The following is a 26,839-nucleotide window of genomic DNA, read 5'->3' as shown; positions in this document are numbered from 1 at the left end:
GTGGCTGTCATACAAACAGTGCGCCATAATATTTTAGTTGAGTAAAAACTGAACATAAGCCTTCTGTTATCAGTGATTTCTGGTGTTGTCAGCTGATGATATTTTATGCTGCTTCTATGTAAGGAAAAAAGCATTCCATCAACGTTTTTAGCTCCAAACACCATCAATTGCAAGAACATGACGAACGACCTCAGTCTTACACCAGCAGTAGTAAAACAAATTTGGGTAGCTGCAGAAATGTTTATGAGATTTTGATGGGAAATATATGCATAGATAGATAACTATAGGGAGGGATCACAGGTGACAAATGGAATTTTATGTGCTTTTTATATATATATATATATATATATATATATATATATATATATACACACATACATACATACATACATACATGCTTTTATAAATGCGTGTGTGTGTGTGTGTGTGTGTATTCAAAACCTTTTTTTAGTTCTGTAAGTAAAAAAACACATTTTTAAAAGATGTCTTTTATACTCATCACTACTGCATTTATTTAATTAAAAGTACAGTAAAAACAGTAATGTTGTGAAATATGATTACAATTTAACATAACTTTTTCTGTTTTAATATATTTTAAAATGTTATTTATTCCTACGATTTATTCCATTACTCCAGTCTTCAATTTAATATGATCAGAATTGATTCTGATAAGCTGATTTGCTGCTCAAGAAATATTTAATACATTTTGAAAACAGTTGTGCTGCAGTTTGTTATACTTTTTGTTTCAGGATTTTTTCTAAATAGAAAAGTTCAAAAGACCAGCATTCACTTGAAATAGATTCTTTTTTGTAATATTATGAATGTCTTAACTAATCAGTTTTAATCAATTTAATGCATCCTTGCTCAATAAAACATCTTAACGACCCCACATTTTTTTAACAGTAGTCTATAAATAATTGGTCATCTGACGTTAATTATAAAAAAAAATTTTTTTATATTATTTTGTACACTAAATATGTGTATACTTCCTATAGTTATTTTAGGGGTGACTTTTTATTTATTTTTTTACTATATTTTATTTGATGATATGGCAATTGTTTTGAGCTTACACTGACTTGAACTTTTGGCTGCTCATGTGATTTTAAAAGAAATCTAAGTTAAGAATTAAGTCGACATGGAAAATACTGAAGCATGGTGGAACAATGCAGTGGCTTTTGGAAACCCGTTTTTATTTTATTACACAGAAAACATGCTCCTTTGGCTCTCACCTCATCACTGCACTAAGAAAAATGCCATTTTATTAATCGCTCTACAGCACACTTTAGACAACATCGATAAATCACGCTGAGCCTAAACTATAATTCTCTTTGTGTGCCTCCTTTAGGAACAACAGAGCGTGTCTGCTTGATCCAGGGCACTGTAGAGGCGCTGAACAGCGTCCATGACTTCATTGCAGAGAAGGTTCGGGAGATGCCGCAGAGCGCTCAGAAAACAGAGCCGATTAGCATACTTCAGCCACAGACCACCGTCAACCCTGACCGTGTCAAACAGGTGAGGCCTCACTTCCTTCAACTCACCCTATTTCCTGTTTCTTCCTATCTCCAGTTTCCTCTCAGATATTGCATGAGAGTGTGTACTTCCTTTTTATTTATGCTACAATTACATAAGGTTTTATAATATAATATATTCAAAGAATAAAATGAAGTGAGGAGGGACATTTTGATTATATAGTTCTTTCTTATAAACCGTGTTAACTCAGTCAAACAAACTCTCAAAGATGTTTATTACTGTGTTTCAATTAGACAAGGCATTGATTGTGTACCCGCTCTCTGTTTAGGTGATTATCGCCACCGGTCACTTAGGAAAAAAAAGAGAGTTGGCTGTATTCATGAATAATTTATGGCATGCTGCCTTTTCTGTTTTTAATTTTTAGTTAAGCCTGTCTATTAAAGAAGTGTCTTCTTTGTGCTTATTGAGCATTCTCTGTGAAGAGAGGGCCATAACCTGAATTCCTAGAACATAAGTCCAAGACACTTACCCCTGCAGAGTTGCCGACCTAATTATTTATGCATGTAATTATAGGGCTTATGAGCGGAGCAACACATCTCACTTTAATGTGCACATTATTGTCTCTGCTGGGAAAGTATCACTGCAGGCCCTGCCTGCATTCTGCTGCATTGTGCAATATGACAAGCTATATTTTATACAGGAATGCAGAGAGGTTAGAATGTGGAGATACACTGAGTATGTACAGCTGAGTCACAACTAACTTCCTTGAAATATACTTATGATTATTTTATGATTCAATCCTTTGATCAAGATTGACAGATAACATTTACGGTTTGCACACACATACTGTTTGTTTAACTTTTTTGTTTGATTTATAATTAAATATATATTATATAATGAAATGTTGTAATTATTAGAGATGTGCATCTCCATAACTGAGTCTGATATGACACGCTCTATTCATTGCCAAGGATACGACACATTAAAGATACATATGAAGCAGCTTCTGATGCGAAGTGATCCGATTCACACCGATTACAATGCAGTGCTATCTGATTAGATTCAATTCAATTCAATGGAAAAAAAATATATGATGCTATGCAATTCAATATGGTACAGATATTTCTTTTTTATTTCGTTGGTTCATTGTAATTATTTGGTGGAAGATGCAGGTCTATCTCTGCCGTGTTTACCTATATTTTACGTGACTCTCAGAACACACCTTGGGTTCTGTTGTGACATATATAAATATATGTACATACATATAAATATAATTTATACATAAATATATACAAATAAACTGCATCAATAATATCTAGCTTTCCATCCATCCATCTATCTACACACACACAAACACCCCTATAATTATAATATATATATATATATATATATATATACAGTACAGACCAAAAGTTTGGAAACATTACTATTTTTAATGTTTTTGAAAGAAGTTTCTTCTGCTCATCAAGCTTGCATTTATTTGATCAAAAATACAGAAAAAAATGTAATATTGTGATATATTATTACAATTTAAAATAATTGTTTTTAAATTTATTATACTTTAAATTATCATTTATTTCTGTGATGCAAAGCTGAATTTTTAGGATCATTATCACAAGATCCTTTAGAAATCATTCTAATATGATGATTCATTATCAAAGTTGGAAACAGTTCTGCTGCTTAATATTTTTTCAGAACATGTAATACTTTTTTAGGATACTTTGATGAATAAAAAGTAAAAAAAAAAAAAGAAGCTATGTTTTTAAAATATAAATATGACACTGTGACACTGAAGGCTGGAGCAATGATGCTGAAAATTCAGCTTTGCATCACAGGAATAAATTTTTTTTTAAGTATATTCAAATAGAAAACTATCATTTTAAGTTGTAATAATATTTCACAATATTACTGTTTTTTCTGTATTTTTGATCAAATAAATGCAGGCTTGATGAGCAGAAGAAACTTCTTTCAAAAACATTAAAAATAGTAATGTTACCAAAATTTTGGTTTGTATATATATATATATATATATATATATATATATATATATATATATATATATATATATATATATATATATATATATATATATATATATATATATATATATATATATATATATATATATATATATATTGTATTCTATAATGTATAACTTTTTTTTTCTGTAAATGAGTATAAAATTGCAATAATAAATCCATATGTAATATTTAATTTAATAGTTTAATGAATAGGTATGTTTATTCTATAATAGTAATTTTATATATATATATATATATATATATATATATATATATATATATATATATATATATATATATATATATATATATATATATATATATATATATATATATATATATATATTAGTTGTCTAATTTATATAATAAATTAAGTATATTTGATATATTAATTGTTCACAAAATATTTAATTTTTTTGTCAATATTTAATTTTTAAATTTTTTGAGTTTTTTATTATATCATATATGATTTTACACTAAAGGTTTTTATTCTTCACTAGTCAAAATTGTGATTTGCTTTTGAATCCGGTCACAGTGTAATGTGATTGAGGTCATATGATCTTGTATTGCCATTGCGTTCTTTTCCAATTGTCACCACACGTGCGGCTGTCGTGGCATGTATCTCATTGCAATACACACTGATTGAGAGATCGAGGGCAAGAATTGAAGTCATATTAAGCAACAGCTGCTGATTTCGGGTCAGGAACGTCAACTGTTGAGCCTGCAACCAAATGGCCAGGGCAAGAGCCCGACTGAAACCTAACTGAATCCACTCGCCCTTCCACACAGAAATCAATCTGATCATCTAGGTGGCTTATTGTTATAGACGCCTCATTGTTTCAGACAGTGTTTAACTAAACTCAGATGGTAAAGTGCCAGCCTGCAGCGGCTTCCTCTGGTCTGTGCAGGTTTCCTCTGATCTTTTCCTCCGCCTGTTTCCCACATCCTGTTTTTTCAGGAAATGGAACATTAATGCACAGGAAGACAAGAGTCCCTGGTGTTGTCTACAGGTAGACACAGTAAATCACCTCATTTGGGCATTTGCACTATCCTGACTGAAGAGGCTCTATATATGCGAGTGAACGTTCAATCCATCCAATCCAGAAATACATATTCTCTACTTTCATTAAGAATCAGCTGACTTCTAAAGCATATTCACATAGTATTTATGAACATTTGCACTGGAACACCATTAATGGTTCCTCCTGCTTCACTTGTGACTTTGAAAAGTGGAACAATTTCTCTGTAATCTCTATTTTCCAACATCACAGAGAAAAGAATGAATTTCTCCATGCATCACTGGATTTTCCGTAATAACCCACAGTTTTGCTTCTATTAAACTGATCAGTGGGATTGCCTTAAGTGGTTGTGCTGTTTCAAACCATCCTTTCCCTTCACGACACCACCAAAGCCAGCCTATTTAATTATCCGGCATCGTGAATCTAATAAAAGTTATCATTGGAGCACTACGCCCGCACACACACATAGACAGCCAAGCGAAACACTGCTGTGTTCTCTGCTCGTCTCCTAAATTAAAAGCGATCAGGAAAATTGCTATAATGTCTAAAATTAAAAAAAAAAAACTTCTCACCCAATAGCCCAGCCTTCCCTACCCTTCTCTCCCCTCCTTGATCTGCTCTCTAGAGGGATGGTGACTGTGTAAAATATTTTATGCCTTTTTTAACCTTCAAATCCTTCAGCCGGCCAGGAAAAAGGTCACTGTCTCTCCACGGAGTATCGATCTCATTTCCAGAAGAGCCAATGGAGAGGGAGAGTTTTAAACCACATTGGATGTTGGACAAGGAAGTACATCCTCTAATGCTGGGCATCAAATCTCCTTTGGGTGAAAGAAAGGACAGATGTCGTCTGTGTTGTGTGTCTTTAGTATTTGCAGACTCTGTTTTTACAGTTACAGCGTATTTGTGGAAAGCATGTGTAGATCTTTCATTCGCTAGCTTATGATTTTTACAGGGTTGTGAAAAATATGGAAATATCAGGGAATTGTGGTTTCCAGGGATTTCATGTTTTCAAATGTTTAGAATGAGTTAATTGTTTCTATTAATTAATAACCTATTTTATTTAAAAAATGTATATATATATATATATATATATATATATATATATATATAGTATTTTAATTAATTAATTAATTATTACTTAAGATACTGCATTAGCTAGAAATAGCTTTTGTGAGTGTAATCTAAATAAAATGGTTTCTAAAAATTATTATTAATCAAGCAAGTGGAAAACTGACTACATTGTTGTTAACACTTTACTTAAAGCTTTTATGTATAATGCATTATAAAAGTAGTTATAATTTAATTATGCCTTATAATTGTAATCCCAGTTAATATATTATAATAGCACTTATCAATTCATTTTACACTGTGCATTTGAATTTGGTTACAATCATTTACAACAAGAAATAATGTATTACAATGAACAATATGAATAATTGTAATGCATTACACCCTTTAATAATCCTTTATAATGCATTATACATAAAAGCTTTAAGTAAAGTGCAACCAAATTTTTCTTTTAGTTTTGTGCCTCTTTGAAATGTTTGTCTTTTGCAAATGCGCTTTATAATTTCAAAACTATTTTATAACCATGAAATGTGATAACATTTATCAAAAGAGGTGTAAAATATAGTTTTCATTCTATTTGCAACATAAAGCCCTGAAATAGCATGTCCAATGGATGATACAAGAGGATATTTATAAGTCAGAATGATGAGCATTATTATCAGGGATTATATTGGCTATATCAGAAGAATTGACATGTCTATATCAAGTCTCACAGCGAGTGTCACACTTACCTTAAAAGCAGGTCGCCCCATTGATATTGGACTGTGGTGATCTCATATCGTCTATGTGTATGGGGATGTACTCTATCCGAAGCTCGCGCATCTCTAATCCTGAGCCGGACCCCTGGAGATATGACTTGTAACATTCTTTGATGGATGCAGGACTTGAGCTGTCTGGAATGGCATAAAAATCAATAATAAATTAGATCTTTATTAAATATGCATCTGTAAGGCGCATACTTCGTTTGGTGTTGCTCTGCGTTTGGGTTCTGGAGAGATCTGTGATGTCAAGGCTAACGGTTCAAGAATAGATGATAATGTTGAGATGGATATTTTCTGATGCAAGTTTATTTCATGTGGATATCCACATTTAAAGTTCTTTAATCATCCAACTTAGTATATGAGCTTATAGGAATAGTTTCCCAAATTCTGTCATCATGTACTCGCCTCCATCTCATCCAATGACATTCTTTCTTCTGTGGGACACAAAAGGTTTCTGAAGAATGTTTTTGAAGAAAAGTATTTTTATTCATACAATGAAAGTCAGTGAGGTCCCAAACAACATTGGACCCCATTGACTTCAACTGTATAGCCAAAAAGCATCTTCATTTGTGTTCATACAGTTTTGGAATGACATGAGGGTGAGTAAATGATGACAGTACTTACATTTTTTGGTAAACTATCCATTTAAGATCTCAGAATTTTTGTCACATTCTAGATGTTTATTCAAATTAATGTCAGTCTGAGACTTAAAATATGAATGTGTTCTATTGGAGAGGGCAGCACACTGGATTTTGGGGAGATTGAGGACGCTATTTCAGTTTACTATGAGCTCGGCCGTTACAGGGCAGACTATTTTTGGGTGTGTCGCCCCTTGTGATTTCACTTAGGGTTATTTAATGCAGTCTAGATAGCTGAAGGCTAAAACTGTTTGTTTATTTACTGAGGAAATGATTGTCTTTTGCACTCATCTATGCATGTTAATTGTTTTGATATGTCTCCAAATATATCCAAATATATCCACCATCATGTCTAAAAGCAGAAAAAACTAATTTAGTAGTATAACAAGATTGGTGGAAATAATGGTGGAGAAACCATTTCTACTCACAAATTGCTAGTAAATTTCACAAAGAATCAGCAAAGTAAATGTGAAATTTTGAAGTATAAAGATTGAAACAGTAATTTCTTCTAAAACATACTCTAATAATCTTTTATTTACTATCTATTTTTACAGTGTACAGGTGAAATGAATAGCTTGTTGCATTCTGCTCTTGAGCTCAAAATATAAAACGGCAGTGAAAATTAGCCATATCACATCACAAGTTTGCTGTGCGTGAGCCTGACAGAAAGGTATTATAGGGAGTGAAAATTGAGAGTCGACCACTTGTACAGGACCCTCGCTAGCAAACAACAACCTTTCACGACAGTCATAAGACCAAGGTGAGGAGGAGGAGGAGGACAGGGTGTTATTTTTAACTCGTGTGGAGTCTTTTTTTTTTTGGTCAATGCCAGCAGTCAAGAGCACACAGGCAGATGCTGTACAGAGATGGGCAGCTAAGCCCAGGATCAGGAGACAGGCGATTAACCCAAAGGCAAGCGCTTAAGACTTCAAAGTGCAAACAGCTACGGCTCTAGAGTCAGGCACTGTTCCGGGGACAGAGGTTGGGAGGGGGGAACAGTTGCTCGGGTGGGATGCGCCAGGGGTCACATCGTTTGAGACCCCTGCCATCTTCAGGACTGGGTGCATTTCACTGGCACATCAGTAGAAAGAGTTTAGAAGAAGTTTGAATTGCTGTTTTCAACGGTTTTTATAACGCGCAGCCGGATACAAAGACTCCTGGGGCCTCATCTGCCCGTTCAGCAAAAACCCACACAGAACGAGACCGTATCCTTTGATTAATTTCTTGCTAGTCTCAGATGCTGCTCTCATTATTTTCTTTTCTTTTTTTATAGCAGTATATAGAATAAAGTAACACAGTCTACATAAGGAGTACATGCATGTCCTTCATGGCCGACCAATCTTTCATTGCCCATTACCCAAAGCCCCCTGCAGCATCCTCCCGACAATTCATCAAAGGCTTTTAGTCCCAGATGACTGGTGGTGCAGCGGCACTCTCTCTCCCTCTTGCACTCTTTATTTCTCTGTCTCAGCCCCCCTCTTCTGTTCACTCTTTTATAGATAGATGTAGCAGGCATCCACCTCCTCTAGCTCAGCACTTGGATGCATTCAGTGAAATGAACCTGCATATGTGTCGACGCGGCTCGATTCCTACCCAACAACCTCATTTCAACCAGCACTTCTTTTGCCAAATCACATCATGGAAAATTATGGCATCATAAAGAAAAAGGTGGAAGAGCTGGATCTGTTATAAGTTGCAACAAATGTCATTTAATTATGCTAATAGTTATTTTGAAAAAATCGTCTTTGTCAAATTGTGTATTTTGGTGTAAATGTAAAAGTGTTTATCATATTTATTTATATTTAAAATATAAAAAAAATATTAATTATTAGTGTACATAGTGTGCATTTAATTAAAGGTCTACATGAATATCTGGAGTCAAAATCTGCATCAGGAAGTTACTATTAGTGAAATTATTTAAATGTATCCCTACAATGTACCATTAAATTGTAATACTTCTATGAGCTCCATCTAAATATATGTTGTCCATACAGTGGAATCCAAAAGTTTGAGAGCACATTCAAATCTAATTCAACTGAAGCCTGAAAAAAGGTTTAGGATTTGGGATATTTTTTTTTAAAGGAACAAAATTAAATTAAATAAAAAAAAGTTTGATTCGGATTTTGAGGAAACTAATAAATTTGTGAACTCCTTTGAACAAAAGGTCAAAGTCTACTCTGCTAATAGATAATTTAGCAAAAAAGATGCATTTTCACTGGAGGTCTCAGACCTTTGGACTGCACTGCGTATGTACAGATCAATCACAGTACGTCTCTGGTGCCAAAAACAATCTGCTTTCCACTGCATTAAACGCTAATCGCGAATACAATTATTTTCCTAATACTAGGTTCTGTTTATTCTAGCAAGATAAAAGGTGAATGTAGGAGTCCATGAAATTTCCTGGCGGCAGTTTTTCATTTCTATGCTAATTCGGCTCAGCTGAATGAGAGTTCGAGCTACAGTGGCAAGGCTAAACAGCCTCTGTAAAGACATGTCTGTGGGCAGCGAGCTTCAGCAGACCTTGAGGCAAAGAGTGAAAAGAACGAAAGAGCTCACAAAAGAAACAAACGTAAAGGCTGAGCTGATCAACACCCCCTCCCCAACCTCTCTCACTCTCTCTGCTTTCCTCTATTCTCTCCTTCGCTTTGTTCATACACACACACACACACACATACAAACACACGCCCACACAGACACACGCAACCTTGCTCTTCTCGTCTCCCCTTTTTACCATTTCCATCTCTCTATCTGTCATTTTGACAGTGCAAATATTCTGAATCCAGCATTGTCAAAGCGCTCTCGGAGGGCTGGAGCTTTTCATTATACAGAGTAATTAACTGTCAAAGCGAACACCACACCGCATATTTTGTTTTCTCACAATGCTACGGCACTAGATGTATCTGGCTCAAAGAGATCATGCGCTAATTCGTTGGTTCAATTAATAAGCGAATATGTCAAGTTACAGGGACGAAATTCAAAAAGTGTGTGATGTTTTCTTATACATGTGAGCACATGCTGTATTATGGCACAAGTAGCTGGGGGTTTTAAGTGAATGGTTGCGAGAATATAAGGTGGGGGGTGGTTGGCTGGTTGGTTGCTATGCATCATTCCGACTCCCTTTCAGTCCCCCTTGAATGCTGGAGTTGAGTTTCCATGGAAACACTGACCCCTGGGAGTCGATGCTTTTCAGGAGGAGCGTCTTTTTACCTAGTGATTCACAGCTCAGGAAGTACAAGAACAAAACACACAAGCATCTTTATATTTATCTTCTAATAAATCATTTTCTGGGCTCATCAGTGCTGCAGTTTTCCTCTCTTGTAATTTTTATAATAATATAATTTATCATATTTTTTGTTCTCAGCTTCCTGTCTCATATTTGTTTTTATATACTTAGCTGTGTTTTGTATCTCAGATAATCCAGTGTCATTTAAGTATTATTTCTACACTTATTTATACACATGTTTATGAATTAGCTTTTAATTTTATGTTTTTAACTTTTTTTTTTATTTTCACTAATTTTGTTATGTAGTTTTGGCATTCTTAGTCGTATATATATATATATATATATCATTTTTTAAAGTAATTGTATCTCTCCAGCTTAAAGGTTTTTTTTAAGTGTATCTAATATGTTTATTCTAAATTAGTTTAAAATGTAAGTTTATTTAACAATTACAACACTGAGCAAATTATTTTTTATTTTTTTGGGATTTTAATGTGATTTTACAATGTGGAAAAAAAATCTAGATAAATTCTAGAAACAAAAATTCTCTAATGCTTTTATGTTTATAATATTTTATAAGCTCAAAATGGTGATCAGTTACAGCACCAAATACAGTGTCTCTTATACATTCACATTACCTTTAACTTAAGAACATGATATGTACACTGCTTACATGGAAACAAATTCAAATACTTTTAGGAAAGAAATCTTAATGAACACATCTAGTAACATTGCTTTTAGCAACATTTTAACAAGATCAGAATGTTCTGTGTGAAGCTTTGGTGAAACGTACCAGCATGAGTCACTGCTTGATCAGAGGAGCAAGCCTTTCTAAGTTAGGGAAGAAACCATGGCAACCACTGTTTACACTTTTCTTCCCTCCATCAGTGAGGAAATTGTTTTTCTCAGACATTCTCTAAATCTTACTCTCTGAGAACACTACGCAGCTGTGACGCTAAATTAGTGTATTAAACTCATCTGTAAGATGTAACTTGATTTGTGGTTTAACTGATAAAAAGACAACTTGAAACAAAGTAGTTGCTGTAACAAGTGCAAGCATTAGTTTTTAATACATATTGGATGCAGTTGCTGCAAAAATAGCTGTTTGTGTTCAAAGAGACTATAGTTGTGCTGCCACTAATGGGCTCCCAGTGGATTAAAAAAAACATTCTTAATACTTTTAAATCCCAACACTGAAAAAATGGTGATTGTTTAACTAGCACAAGAGAATGCTGGAGAGTGACTCATTAACTGACACCAGCCTCTCTACTTATGTTCTCTTCAGGCCAAGCTCATAGTGCCCAACAGCACTGCAGGGCTGATCATCGGCAAGGGTGGAGCCACGGTGAAGGCTGTCATGGAGCAGTCCGGTGCCTGGGTCCAGCTCTCACAGAAACCCGAAGGCATCAACCTGCAGGAACGTGTTGTCACCATCAGCGGAGAGCCTGAGCAGAACCGCAAGGCTGTGGAGATCATTGTGCAGAAGATCCAGGAGGACCCACAGAGCAGCAGCTGTCTGAACATCAGCTACTCCAACATCTCCGGCCCTGTGGCCAACTCTAACCCCACCGGTTCCCCATATGCCAACTCGGCAGAGGTGATGCCGGCTGCTGCAGCGGCAGCGGCGGCCACGGCCTCCAGTCTCCTAGGGCAGGCCAGTCTGGCTGGAGTGGGCGCTTTCCCCACCACCATGTCCAGCTTCTCAGGGAACGACCTGCTGGCTATCACATCCGCGCTGAACACATTAGCCGGCTACGGATACAATACCAACTCCCTGGGCCTAGGGCTCAACCCTGCGGCTGCCTCAGGAGTCCTTGCCGCTGTGGCCGCAAGCGCCAACCCCGCTGCAGCCGCGGCTGCCAACCTGCTAGCCTCCTATGCCAACGACGCATCCACCAGCTCCGCCCACCAGGCAGCCAGCCTGGGAGGCTTCACGCTAGGATCGCTCGCTGCCGCGACCGGAGCCACCAACGGCTACTTGAGCGCTGCTTCCCCACTGATGGCGAGCTCCCTGCTGGCCACCGAGAAGCTGGCCGAGGGGGCCAAAGATGTGGTGGAGATTGCGGTGCCGGAGAACTTGGTGGGTGCCATTTTGGGGAAGGGAGGCAAAACGCTTGTGGAGTACCAAGAACTGACGGGAGCCCGCATTCAGATCTCCAAAAAGGGAGAGTTTGTTCCTGGCACCAGAAACCGTAAAGTAACCATTACCGGATCGCCAGCTGCCACACAGGCAGCCCAATATCTTATCAGCCAGCGAATCACATACGAGCAGGGTGTGAGGGCCACCAATCCGCAGAAGGTGGGCTAAAAACAGGGAGTATGAAAAAAAGGAGAGAAAAAGAGTGGGGGATGGGGAAGATACAGAGAAAGATGGAGGGCGTGAATATCAACGAAAATCGGCCACATTCTTTGTGGGAAAAATCTCAATATTAAAAAAAAAAGATGGAAAGAATTCTTCTCAAGAAAATTTGAAAAAGAAAAATGTGTAAAATGTAAATATGGGTTTAATCCTTAAGTTCGGGATTTTTATTGGTTTTATTGATTTTGTTTAGTTTTTTTGTGCATTTTCTGGACAGCAGTGAATGGCATTTCAACCTGGCATGCTGCCATGCTGCAGTTCCCAGCAGGTGGGGAAGGTGGTCGGATGGGGGACAATGGGGTGGAGCAATCCCAGGAATCTGCCCTTTCCCCACCCCCATCCCCTCCTAGCTGACAGATTTTTGTTCTTTAATTTTGTAGTCCTTAGTTTAACTCCCACCCTTTCGCCCATGCCTTCTCTTTAAGAGGGCCTGAGACTGATTAAATACCCCCCCCAGACACCCCATACCCCAAACCCCAGCTCCCCTCACCCCAGCCCTCCCAATCCCAGCCAGCCCGACCCTGCCCCGCACCGGGACAGGGCAGGGCAGGGCATGTGAGGCTGCTAGACATTGACCTGGGGTTCCAGTTGGACCAGGTGCAGGCCACTACAAATGTTGTTAGCATAAGGGAAGCTTGTAGATCATGTTGCGGACATAGGCCAGGATGCAAAACGCACCTGAATCTTTCGTACCAGAGCTCCTAGAAAATTGTGGCATTCGTCTATGGGATTTAAGGTCTGGTGTTTATACAAATACTATTATCATTATTATTATTATTACTACTACTATTATTATTATTATTATTACAAATTATCATCACCATCAACGTTATTTATTAATATGATTTCACCCATAAGGACTGAGGTATTTCCTTTTGTTTTTCTTAATCTGTGAATTCAGGTTGACATGAATGTAAAGACAATATTTTGGATTTAGTTTTTTATTTAAGTAGATTGAATCGTGTGTCCATGTAATATATGTCTTATTTAACATCCAGTGATAACTGCACCGTCAGCACCAACAGAGAGAATAGGGGCAGATGTACTGTACAGTGATATTCATACAAAAAACACACACTCAGCAAACTATTACCAGATTGAAATGCTAAACATACGCAAACTTGAAATCACAGTGGGACTAGACAATTTATTCACATATCTACTGAATGAGTATGTAGGTCTTTGCACAAGTCCAAGGGAGTGTCCGAATACGACTTTATATGAAAGCCAGTACTTTTATGTAACATCCCAAAACATATCCCCATCTTTACTCTACGCTGCCCCTCTCCAGTGCGAGATATTGTGCACTCTGAGCCGCTGCAGTCGAATATCTGTGCAAATCAGCAGGAAAATGTACATAGATATTTCATATCAAATCAGAAATTGGCACTCAGAGCTCTGAGGCGTTTCATGAACAACATACTACTGAATGACGATGAACAAATTCTGATCTGCACAGGCTGCTCAGTAACATGGAAGTCCCAGGTTGTCTTTTCTATGACAAATTTTAGAACAGGCCACTCGTGTTAAGGTCATCCTGTGCAGATCTGTAATACCCATATGCGACGTATGTGCTGCTAATAAGGTCCTATTTCCTTTTTGTTTTGAATCGGAGTACACTGAATTTCGTCTTAATGCACTGTGAAGTGTGGAGGCCGTGATGGAAGGCCAAAAAAAGTCAGGGTTTCTATATCGTTATCACATCGGTGCATCACCATGATGGAATGTACTCATGTGGAACGTCTCATATTTATAACAACCTACATGGAGACAAGGTATCACTTACCGTAGGGCGGAAAGGAAGCCTGGATGGTTTGTTAGGTTGATGTCAGACCCTTGGACCAGTTTTTTGGCATCATGTTGCAGTATCCAACCTTATCTTTCCAAGTGTGCACTAACTACCCGCCAGCTGACCGTGTATATTTGTCAAGAAGGGGCAGAGGATGGTATATTCTGTACGTTTAAACAACAACATATTGATTCTTTACCGGCAGGAATGAGCTTAAAAATACCAAACTGCTCCTTATTATCAAGACTTTAGCATTTCCCAAGAAGAATTAGACCAACAGGAAAAGACAGTTTGTGGTCTCTCTCCCAATGACTAAAGTTATGATTCTTTCCTCTCCTCTGCTATTGGAGCACCAGGGAGAGTAAATCTGAACCAATTGGTAAGGAGGCTTCTTTATTCTCATCTAAAAATCATCACCTCCCCTCACCTTTTCTCAACACCCCCTTTTACCTTCGTGCACCCCCATTCTGACACATCAACCCAGAGACCCCCTTTTCTCTCACATCTCTCCATGGGTGGCGATGTCTGGCGTAACAGTGCATGTCTGCTTGCCCTTTCACAAAACAATGACGATGCGAAAGGGAAGATGCGCCTAAAGAGTAGAACTAGATGCTTGCAGTAGATCACACATGCGCACATCACACCTTCCAAAAGGGACTTAATACAGCCATCCATGTGTTTGTATGGTGTGCATGTGTGTGTAAATGCGTGTAAAGGTGATAAGTTTGGATAAATATGAATATGTATAGCAGTTGCGCCCAAGTTGAGGAGGTTTGGAACAGCAATGACTCCAGGTACTCTACTAAAAGATAGTTGCACGTTTTTGTTGAGGTGCGATTTTCAAACAATAGGACGTAATAGTTCAGATTTGAAGATCAAGACAAGAAGGTGATGGCAATCGAGCGCCTCTGCATTTTAGAGTGCATCTGTGAGTTCGGTTTTACCCATGATGCAGTACTTCATCAGACACTTCAGAGCTTGAACGAGTCTCAGTAGATCCCCCAGATCTTGTTTAAAAAACAGTTACATCACCGTTTGATTTAAGACACATTAAACGCAAGATATTACTGTGACAATTCAATGTGAAAACTATAAAAGGTGCCAATATAGTGTCAAGGAGCAGCTTTCTGTTTTGTTGTTTTTGTATTCAGTACTGAAAGTACATATGGGGGAGGGGGGTCTTTGTATTTTTTTTTGTTAGTAACTGGGAAACTAGATCCAATGTGAGGAGTACTGAAAGCAATATACGTGGTAGCATGTCGTCATGTCTTGTCCTTTTATTCTGTCTGTGTAGGAGCTTTGGATTTACCTAGATGTTGAGTAGATTTGCATATACTATTTTTTAAGTTGTGAAGATGCTGCTATTGAATAAGTGATGTACTACAATTTATGATTAAAAAACATATCTGGTCAGTCATTTAGCAGGATGTGGTAGTTGTAAGAGGTGTATCTAAATGCAATGATGATTAAATAATTGCTATATCAGTGGATTAAATAAACCTGTGCCAAAATAGATCTTTACAGATTTAACGGTGATTTAAACACCATTAGTTAAGAGCAGACATACTTTTGTAATTTAAAAAAAAGAAAAAAATGTGAAAAGTGCCAAACAAGCCACAGTTAAGATATAACTAGCAGGGGTAAAGTGACTAGAGAAGCAAAAAATAGACATTAGCACTATAAGGATGAGTTTTCTGCCCCCTTAAAATATCTAGTCCTTGTTAAAAATATGGGTGGGATTCATCTCGTAGGCCAAAAAAAAAAATCCCCTGGGGCTAGAAGACTGCCGAGTTAGCATAGCATGGTTAAAGTTTTATAAGATATCAGCATTCTTAAGTCAGCCTTTTATAGTTCTGAAATGTATTTTGTGAAGATAGATGTTATCTTTTTTGCACGTCGATATTGCATGATACTAAGTGAAGCGTGGATTTAAAAAAAAAAAAGTGAAGACAAAAAAATCTTACAAAAAAAAAATAACAATTAGGCAATGTGTATTCATTTTGAGGACAAATCTTTGCATGGCAACAACAGTTTGAGCTATTAAATTAGCTTTTTCACATTTTTACCATTTTAGTTTTGCTAAGACCAAGCTGGAGTTTTTGTTGTCCATTAAAACTAGGCCACAGAAACCAAATCCATTCATAGTCATGATCATATTCAGCGTCATAACTATAGCACTCATTTTGTACAGACTTATCAATGTTTTGTGATAATTTCTAAGAAAACAATGGGAAAAGTTGGGTAACGGAGGGTTAATTTAGCGACATTAACATGGCCGTGAATGTATTCACCACTACATAAGTTTGCATATCACTCTTTCGATCATGATTTTAGGGCTTGTGTTTGCTGTGTCAGTACTAACATCATTAGGCTTCTGTTCTTTAGCTTGTTCTGCCATCACTGCACATTAAGCTTGGCCCATTCTCGCGAGAATATGCACTTTATACTTCTCTTACGCTTCACGCCACCCCAGATAAGAGCAGCCCTGTTTCCGCTAAACTGCTTGAATCCTTTACCTCAGAAATGGGCGGTGATCCTGATGACATCATAACGCAATGATGCGGCACTACTTTTTGCATGAGAACGGATTTGGCCAGATGCTCGAAGCTGACCAAAAACGGCAGAATTGTTTTTACAGAAATCGTTATTTTGACAGTGTTTTTTATTATTACTATTAATGATAATAAGTGCCAGAAAGGGCATGTCTGATATCATGAATATTGTTTTTTTTTTCTTTCTCTCTCTCAATTTCAATGTCAAAATTGCACTGTGCTTAGTCATGGTTGTTATGTTTTTAATGCGTAGAGGAGACGGCACAGTTGTGTTTTTGTGCAGTCGAGATGAATGCAAACTTATGGTTTAGCTGATGTCGAGAAGGTCATTGCTTTTATCTGGGCGCACGGCTAGAGCTCGTCGCTCTTCCCAAACCCCTCACGCCAACCCCCCCCCCCCAGTCCAACACCCCACCCCACGCCATCAGAAGACGACAGTCCGGGATCACTCTTGAGCTCGTACCCATTGAAGCACCAGCAATGTTAAAACACATTTGTCATTTCACTGTTCTGTTCTCTTTTTTATTTTTCTGTTTTTATTTGTACGACACTCTCTAACCTAGACCAAGTATAACAAAAATGTCATTCATATGTATCCTGTTTACTCTCCCTTTTTCTCCCTTTTGCACTTTCATTGCTCCCCTTTTTTCCAACCACTCCCCACTCTTCTGCCGACCTCCCCCTCACACCCTCCCAGACTTTCTCCTGAGTGCCAAACAAAAACAGTACCATTCCAAACTTTTTGAGTTCTCTTGTATGTTGGACATCCATTGGACGCACCCATGAAGCCAGCATGTTTCTCCATAACATGATGTCAGTCATGACGCCTCAACATTACCCAAAAAGCGAGCAGTAAAAGCAAGAACCTGGATTAACACGGTAAAAACACGGCTGGCTACCTCTCATAAACTGCTTTTCCTTATTCTGTCATCTCTTCAACCTCCAGGACATCACTGATTGTGTGCAATAATGTTGGGGGGCACTGTCACTCTCCTCACCCCCGAGTCTCTCCATTTGATTTTCTCGATGGAAAACATTAAGTGCAAGCAAAGAAAAAAAAATCAATTTTAATGGCAGGTTTCTTTTTGTTGCTTTAGCATAAAAAAATGCTCAAAAAAGCTGAGGAGTGTGAAACGTCAGCCGTGCAGCCATCTTCTGTCTTCTGAACTTTGAACTTCTCACCCCTCATGAACTTTATTGACCTTCTTCCTCCCCTTCTGTGTTCATCAACTGTTTGGACTTAAAATCTCCATTCCATCTCCAAACTTTTTTGAGACTGTGCAATTCTAGTTGAGATGATTGGATTTATTTCTCTTTTTTAAGTCATCATTGGGGATGAAAAAAATCATAATAATAAAAAAAGACACACAAAAGAATGAAAAAAAATCAATAAGATCCAAACTGTTTCCTCCACAATTTCATTATTTTCTCTCATTGTAAATATCTGTCAGATTTGGTTGAACTGTAACCAGAAACGTGTTCAACGTAATGGGGCTGGCAGCATAAAATCGCTTTTGTGGAGTGCTCCTATGAGCCACCGATAGGAAGTTGAACTAAACTAAACTAAAGAAGCTCAGAGAAAGATTGATTTGAGGCCATCAGGTGGTCAAAATCCGGATCCGGCCCCTCCACATAATGCATAATCACTACTAACCGCCAAGGTAGATTAAGATTAGTGTAGGTTTCATACTTGAACTGATGGTAGTTGCTAATCTCATTGTACATATCAGACGTGTCAAGTGTAAATTGTGATAATGTGTCGATTAGGTGTCTTGACCATTGCAGCATCTGTTCACGAGACAAAATTGTTTCTCTGTGATGCCAAACGATCATTTTCATGCGTCTCAACCATGCTTGAGCTCCACATCTAATGTTTCTATGCTGCCAGCTTTGTTTTCTGATAACCCTTCATGAGCTTATTTATTTTCAAACTACTATACACTATTAATAAATGCCATCAAGAAACTAGACAAAAGGGAATGACTGGAAAGATGAATTACTGTTTTGTTTTTAGCATTTTAGTGGTTTCTTTTAACATCATCCATTAACTGACTTTAAAAAAGTATTAAATATTTAATGTAACTGTAGCATTGTGTTTGTACAAAAAAATAGTGAGTTGTGTTTCTTGACTTGTGGATTACCAGTGAAGTCAGCAATTTAGTGCTAATATCTATTAAGTCGTTCCTTTTCTTTTTCTCTTTTTCTTTTTTATTTAAGGGTTATTATTTTCCGACAGCAACAGCAGTCATTATAAATGTTCATTTTACCATCACCTGTCTTCTGTTGTCTTATTCTTCACCTCCCACTACACTCAGTTTCATCAAATAACACATTGCAAGTTCGTGCCTGAAACCATGTGCTCGGTCTTGGGGGAGGGGCCATGCTGCATGAGTGATGTGAGCGAGCGAATGAATGAACGAATGCGACTGTTTGTGAGAGGCTTGGCCGGGCGGTTGTTATGTTTTCTGTCCACCTAAAGCTAAAATCTGTTGGGTTTCCATTTACCAATGGAACCTGCTGATGTTATAGCTCAATCCCATCATGTAAGCCTAGTTGATTTTGATCGTCCATAACTCCCCTTCCTCCGTTTGCCAATCACTTTCCACCACTACCTTTACCCTCCCCCCCTTACGAGCCATTCCCTCGCCACGCACCTCCCACGCCATGTGATGTTCTCCATCGATAACATACTACTCGACCAGACCCACATTAACTCTGTTCTCATGCCTGCAGAGGAGGCGGTTGCCAGTCAAATCGCCCTCCACTCATGATCCGCCACCATCCCTTACCGGCTGCCAGGCCCGAATTTTATTAAATTAATGCAAATATTAAAAAAAAAGTAAAAAAAAAAAAAAAAACAGAAAAAACAGACAAGTAACTCTCAGGGTGTTTACATAATCTACCTTACTCTCAAGCTTTTAAAGGAGCCCAAAGACAATTTAACATGTACGATCGCTTATCAAGTCTTCTTCAAGAAAAAACAAAAAAACGACTCAACAGAATGATATGCACCCAATTAAAGGAGCAAGCAAAATGCTGTGATGTTTACAACTTAACGAGACCAATGCTGTTGAAAGAATGTGTAGGAGTTCAAAGACAGTTCTTTAATAATTACGTCATTTCGAAGTGACTTCATTTTAAATGATAATTTCTATGTGACATGGAGTTATGTGTTAACTGAGGCATTTTGAAAACATTGCATGTTCCTCTTTTTTGCAATGACTTACCTTTTTTTAAATGTCAGAATGGCTGGTACAGTGTAACGTTAGAGCTAAGTTTAGTTGCTAATAATAAACTACATTGATGTCATTGTTCATCTCACATATCTTGGAGAAAGGTACCGGACTGCGGTCCGAAAAGAAAAAAAAATCATGTGATTGCGTTACTGTATAGAATTTGTTCAAATTTTTTGTATATGGTGACAGTGAAAATAAAGGATGTACTGGAAGTATCAGGGACACGTGGGTAGAGTTTGAAGGGCCACTTACAACACCGACTGTAAAGCTCATGAGGTAAGTTACATGAGGGGGAAAAGTATCAATTTTGTTTTTATATTTACAGATTTGACCTTTATTTAAAATATGAAAATGAAATCCATCACATGGATGTTTTAATGGAACTGACATCTACTTGTTAGAGTTTAAATATTTAAATAAAGCTAGTAAGAACACATTTTAAATAGTGCATCAGTGAAATAAGCCTGAAAAATTCATACTCATATGGGTGTCTTGAGTGTGACTGATATGCAAATGCAGCGTGTGTGATGTAACACAATGTAATTTGCCATCACATGCTTGGTCGTTTTTGCTCTTAATGCATGTGGTTTCAGGATGAAGTCAATTCAAGTTGAGCTCAAAAACATGATAAAGTCACTTGATCATTGTCATCCACCCACTTTTTCTGTGCACTAATTCATCCAAACTGCAAAAACCACCTTCACCTTCCCAACATGTCTCCAAAGCCAACACCAGCTAAAAGCACCGTGGAATATCCCAATGTAGCCATCGGTCAGAGAGGATGACTGGTCTTCATGTTGGCTTCCAGCACATTGATCTGTGGTGGAGACCCCAGGGAAATTAACATTCACCGCATGATTTAAAACCTGTCTCACCAAACCAACCATACACTAAAGAAGTATCTCCAGTGTTCAGACAAAATGGATATTTTTTGAAACACAGCGATCAATTCTAACAGGATGTTTTGCAATAATTCGGTGCACGATGAGAAAAAAAAAACGGCAGCTTCTAGAAGTCCTGGATGGATAAAATCATATGTAGGAAAGGTTCGGTCATGCATAAGTAGCGATTACATAATCTAGCCCAATCCTGTGATATCTATAGCTGCATCCATATCTCGGCCCCAAAGCTCAGAGCTCCTTTTTAGACATGCAAACTGTCATGATGAATAATTAGGCCTTACAAGTGGAATCATCACTCCCTCTCTCTGTCTCCACTGGGAATGGTGAGCTGGTGTAGCTGAAACTCCATCACTGCAAATGTATCCAATCTCGCTAATTGTGCACCTTTAGCAGCCTTAGGCCATGATTGATTTTCCCTCGCTCCAGCTCGGTTCCTTCCCCTCACCTCAAACCCAACAGGCTTTTCCTCGTTTCAGCCCAGCTGTTCCAGAAAGCAAACGTAACTGTCTCTGCCCCCCTCCTCTCCTCTGAGGGGGCGTGAAAGGAGTAAGAGAGAGCAAGAAGCAGACAAGAATATGCTCTCAGCCTTCATAAATCCCTAGAGTTGGAAAACAGACCTGTGGAACATGTGCAAAGATCTCCAGTCCTTAGTCCAGCACTTTTCAAGGGAGAACACGCAGTACTCTGTCCTGAGATCACATCAGCCACTCTCAGCTCTTTTTATTAAGACGGACTGTCTTTGCATTTACTTTTTAAATATTGTGAATTTGCTGAACACTATTTGCCACTCCTTTTTAAGTCAGATTAGTTACATTGGCCCTAAAAAGTATTTGGACATTTAAAATGTGTGAATTTAATTACATTTCTTCATTCACGTCTTCATAAACACACACACACACACACACACATATATATATATATATATATATATATACATATACATATATATATATATATATATGTGTGTGTGTGTGTGTGTGTGTTATATTTAACTTTAGAAGTTACATTAAAATGTATTTATTTAAATTAATTCTGATATTGTTTAATATTTTCTTACCTAATGCAATGACTTTTATAAATGTAAATTTTTTTATATTCCAAATATAAATTGTACTAATATATATAAAAAATTGAAATATAACGAATAAATCAGTTTTATATGTTATATATATATAGAGAGAGAGAGAGAATCATTTTTAAAAAATTATTTTGTTTGTCATTTTTCATCCATTTAACCTGGGCTTATACTTTTTTGGGCCACTGTACATTGGTAGATTTGTACATAAAATCACTAAAGTACCACCATCCTGCAGATGCATCTTTATGAATTGCAATTATGTGCAGAAAAAAAAGTTGAAGACTGAAAAAAATTACAACATCTGTCATTACAAATATGTAAGAGTAAATCATTTTGATTTGCAGTTTGAGCAACAGCTTTCTGGCTGCAAACAGGCCTCAGGAATGCATGAGCCACAGCCGCAGTAAACGAACAGTGCTGTCCCTCTGGTTTCCTCAGCTTCACAACAGGTTTCTATGTGTGCGGTAGTGCTAACGTGAACAGCATGAATTCAGCATGAAATGTCTACTTTTAATAGGGCTGACTCTTTAAAAACAGCTAGGATACAGGTTCAGTCAGTGCGGTGCAGTCTAATCGATTTAAAGCTAGTGCGTCTCGGATACATGAAGGCTTGTGCTGATACAGAGAGTAGCTGTCACGTCAAAGCGAGGTGAAATCTGGCCCACAGGAAGACTATATATAAAACGAAAGTCAGCAATCTGAGTCACAGTAGAAAATCACTTTGTCCTCAGCTTACTGTTTGTACATGTGAATATATCAACTGAATATACAATATCAGTGACTTCAATGTAAAAATCTGACCATAAACACTGTTACTAAAGATGAAACCAAATCAGGTGGTGGTCCATAAGAATATATCCTTTGATCAGCAATAATGTTCAAAACTTTATAATCTACCTTTTTATGGCTTTGATATATTTTTTTGAATGTTGCAACAAGATGTATTTTGACAAAATAGTACAAAACTGACAAAAACAATTGATACATCACTAATTAATGTGCATTTACAAGACATTTTTTCTCAGTTACTTGATTGTGTTTAAAAAGTGCAATTTAAAAAGCGACTACACTGTAGCAAGAAAACACTTTCTCTTTACTGTGAAAGTAAAGTTCATCTTTGAGTAATAAAAGGCCAGATTTAAACTCTATATTCTAATTTAATTGTCCTCCCCTTTTCTTTACTTAAAGAGTATAGCACTTCCTTAAGTGGGAACATGTGCATTTGTTTTTGACAGACCAAAATATCCACCCAGTTCCATTTCACTCAATTCAAACTGGTTTTATCCCTCAACACAAAAACACGGAAAATGATTGTAATAGTTTTGTATGTTTTTTTGTTTCTTGCTGTTGTAATATTTCGAACAAATGAAGCTGATAAATTATCCTAGAGTTTGTTCGTAATATAAAGAAAAACTTTTTCAGTGTTTTATGACTATATGTACATAAGAAATTAATTAAGAACGTTGCAATGCAAAGCTGTGATTTTAAAGCACTGTAGCGTGTACAGTGATTTGTTTTTATCAATTTTATGGTACATATGATATGTTCTGCATTTCTGCAGTTGTTGATTCTTTTCTTTTTGTTCATGAGCATATGCTTTAATAAATATGTTTTTTACAGAATATTGCTGAGGGCTAAGCCATTCTTATGACAAATTACAGCAGAGTGAACTTTATATAGGTCACACTTTCCTTATCTTTCAAGTGTGCATGCTTTTCTAATTATCCATGAATTCTTGCTTCTATCTGTAATTAGCTTTAGTGCTGTACATTTAAGAATATCTCCAAAGTCTTTTTCAAAGGTGATGTAGGTGATTAGCGCTGATGAACTCTGCTGGGCTAATGAAGGATCTAAATGCGCAAGTTAGAGTCTGTCTGTCTGTCTGCGCAACTGCAACTTCGCACCTCTGAGGGGCTTAATTGGGTCACTGCTTGCCACAGATATGACTGGAGCACAATGAAGACAACAATTTATGCTCCCAAGACGCAAGATAAAATAAGAAACATCTTAGTTCTTGTATAAATTTCTGCACCCTTTCTGTGTAGGTTGACAGTGCGAGACACCCGGCACGCAATGATAAATCCACATGTCTGTGAAGAGAGTCTTTGTAAGAAAAGACTTGCAGAAAACTGTAAACTGAAATACATATCAAAGTGCATACCCAAACAAAATAACTATATTAATAAGGTAAAGTGTGTCACTTTTCTGTTGCTGCGTCATTTGCAAGACAACCAGATAAATGAGCAGATGGAGAAAAATATCAGATAAAATTCATAATGCATGATATTAGTTCATAGATACTGTAGATATAAAAATACACATATTTTGCATATTTCTATAAATTTGATACATAAAAATACAAAGTATACCCAATTTTATAAATAAAAATATATATAAATATAAAACATTTATATAAAATATATATTAAAAAAATTAAGTACAGTGAGAAAACAAAGCTACTTTTGAATGGCAGTTTGACGCTTTTTATTGGAAGTTTGATTGACAGGGGATCTGACCAATTATACCGTTGAATCCTCTATTTTTGTCTGACAGACTAAACAGACTAAAGAGTGCTGTAGATTAAGAACTTGAAAAACATTTTTCCGTGGTTGAAACAAGATACTTTCTGATGTTCATTCATGTTTATTTCGCACTATTAATTATAAAGATGAAGAGAAGATTGCTTCACATGCCGCATGAAATGAGGCGCTACAGTGATTACACATTAAAGGGCCATAAAGCAGTATTTATTGTTTAAATTTCTTACAAAATGACAAAATTGGAAAGCTGACACTCGGTTTCATACCAAAAGTATCCTGTTCTGTCTTGTTTTTTATATGTGTAGTGAGAAAAAATACTTTTCTAACAAATATTTCAGTTCCATTTTGCTGTTTTAATGGCACAAAATAACACACTTTACCTTTAATGTTTAAACAGACTGGGTTTGAAATTGTATTTTAGTGCAATGTGTAAAAAGACATCAACCGCCACCTACTGAAGACAGGCTGAGTGCTGAGGGGAGCCATTTATCTCTTTCACTCAGCCACAAGGGGACGAAATACACATCTTGTGACCTTTCAAAGCAACTCGCCACAACACTTTGAAAGACCATAGAAGGAACATTTTATGGTGAGTTGAAAGGAGGAACGCCAGGATTTGTTCTTGAGCAGATGAGTGCCCTTGAATCTTGTGTGTGTATGTGTGTTCTATAGGTTTTATGATGGATTTTAGTGCTGTGGAAATCCAATGGCCGTTAATATCACAGCTTGCTGATCAAAAGGAACAAAAGTATCTTTAAGCAAGTGCTTATAATCAGTAGTGACAGCATAAAGTTTATGCAATACACTTAAAAGTAGGCAACACTTCCAGACTTACTCTCTTAAGGCGAGACACTGCAGGTGAATAGGGCAAAAAAAAATAACTAATAGTTATCACCTTATGTACAGAGTTGATTGAATACATTGATTATTGCAAACATTTTTTGTATTACAAGTTTTAAAAAATGTTATGTTTAAATATGCAAATGAGGCATTATTTAATGAAATATGTGCTAATTTGCATAAATGTCTAGTACAAAAATCTGAACACTAAATGAAGTCAGTTTCAAATTTTTTGTTTAATTTTTTTGACATATTAGAGTCAAATGTTTTTACAGAGAGAATTCTGGTTATCTTTTTTTGTCACTCCATAATTCAGAAAATACTTTGAACAGCCAGAAAACAATATTTTTTCACAATTTTGGGGGGAATAAAATGTTGTATATAATCAAGGAAAATATATATGAACAAATCCCCCTGTAAAAATCTTCAGAATATAGACAGGAATAAAAATGTCAAGTTTGGTGTGTGTAAGTGCTACTGAAGTGGAGATTTATGGCTCAGTGTTGAAGAAAAAAACTTATTTTGAGGAAACGGCCTTTAAAAATATGTATTGTAATTGAAATCTATTGACACAAACAGATAAAGTGCTATAAAAGAAATACTTAACAGTGTCTTTTGGATGTTTTCCTTCCACTAGTTTGAAAAAGCATTTTATGAAAAACCAAAAAGCCCAAAATCTCAAAATTGACAGGTGCTTGAAAAAACAGTGTTTTTGCCTGCAGTGTCTCACCTTAAAAAATAAAGGTTCTTTATTGGAATTAAGGGTTCCATAAAGAACCTTAAACATTCATAGAACCAAAAAAAGGTTCCTTAACACAAAAGGTTCTTCAGATTATTAAAATATTCATCACTCGATGAAATATTTCTTTTACACTCTAAAAAAAACTGGGTTATTTTTTAACCCAAAATGCTGGGCTGAGTCCGTTGGGTCATTTTGTTGGGTTATTTTATTTATTTTTAAACACTTTTGGGTAGTTTCAATTTACCAGGGTTTGGGTTAAACCTGCTGGGTTGCATCGCTGGGTTGTTTCAGGCCAGCGCTGGGTTATTTAACACGCCTTGAAGATGTTTAGACGCTCCCCAACTGACATTTTGGAAGAACGGGGCAAAGCCACGGCTTTCAACTGTTTAAGTTTATTTAATGTTTTCATTAATAATAATTTTAAATTGGCAGAATTATAACTTTTTTGCGGCAACTACTGTTAAACTTCTACAGGCCAACATTATTTACGTTAAATGATGAACAGTTTACCTCAAACGGCCAACCTACGTTACGTTACTCGCATAATCATGTTAAGGTATCTGAGACGACAGATTAATACAGTTTTATTAAGTTTCAGACAGTG

At 36.7% G+C, this 26,839-nt stretch overlaps 1 protein-coding gene across 2 annotated transcripts in view; it reads left to right on the top strand.

Moving 5' to 3' along the window:
- The window catches only part of LOC132107909 (RNA-binding protein Nova-1-like), a 52,712-nt gene extending 33,543 nt beyond the window's left edge, over window positions 1-19,169 (top strand). For both annotated transcript variants that reach the window (XM_059514250.1, XM_059514251.1), the window contains 2 exons: window positions 1,346-1,512; window positions 11,483-19,169. In XM_059514250.1, coding sequence (XP_059370233.1) covers window positions 1,346-1,512; window positions 11,483-12,505 — 1,190 coding nt within the window. In that variant the 3' untranslated portion in view covers window positions 12,506-19,169. The remainder of the gene's footprint in view (window positions 1-1,345; window positions 1,513-11,482) is intronic.
- Window positions 19,170-26,839: the final 7,670 nt, after the last annotated feature.

Source organism: Carassius carassius, chromosome 28, assembly GCF_963082965.1.
Source record: "Carassius carassius chromosome 28, fCarCar2.1, whole genome shotgun sequence".
NCBI lineage: Eukaryota > Metazoa > Chordata > Actinopteri > Cypriniformes > Cyprinidae > Carassius > Carassius carassius.
This window is presented reverse-complemented; position numbering and strand designations above follow the sequence as displayed.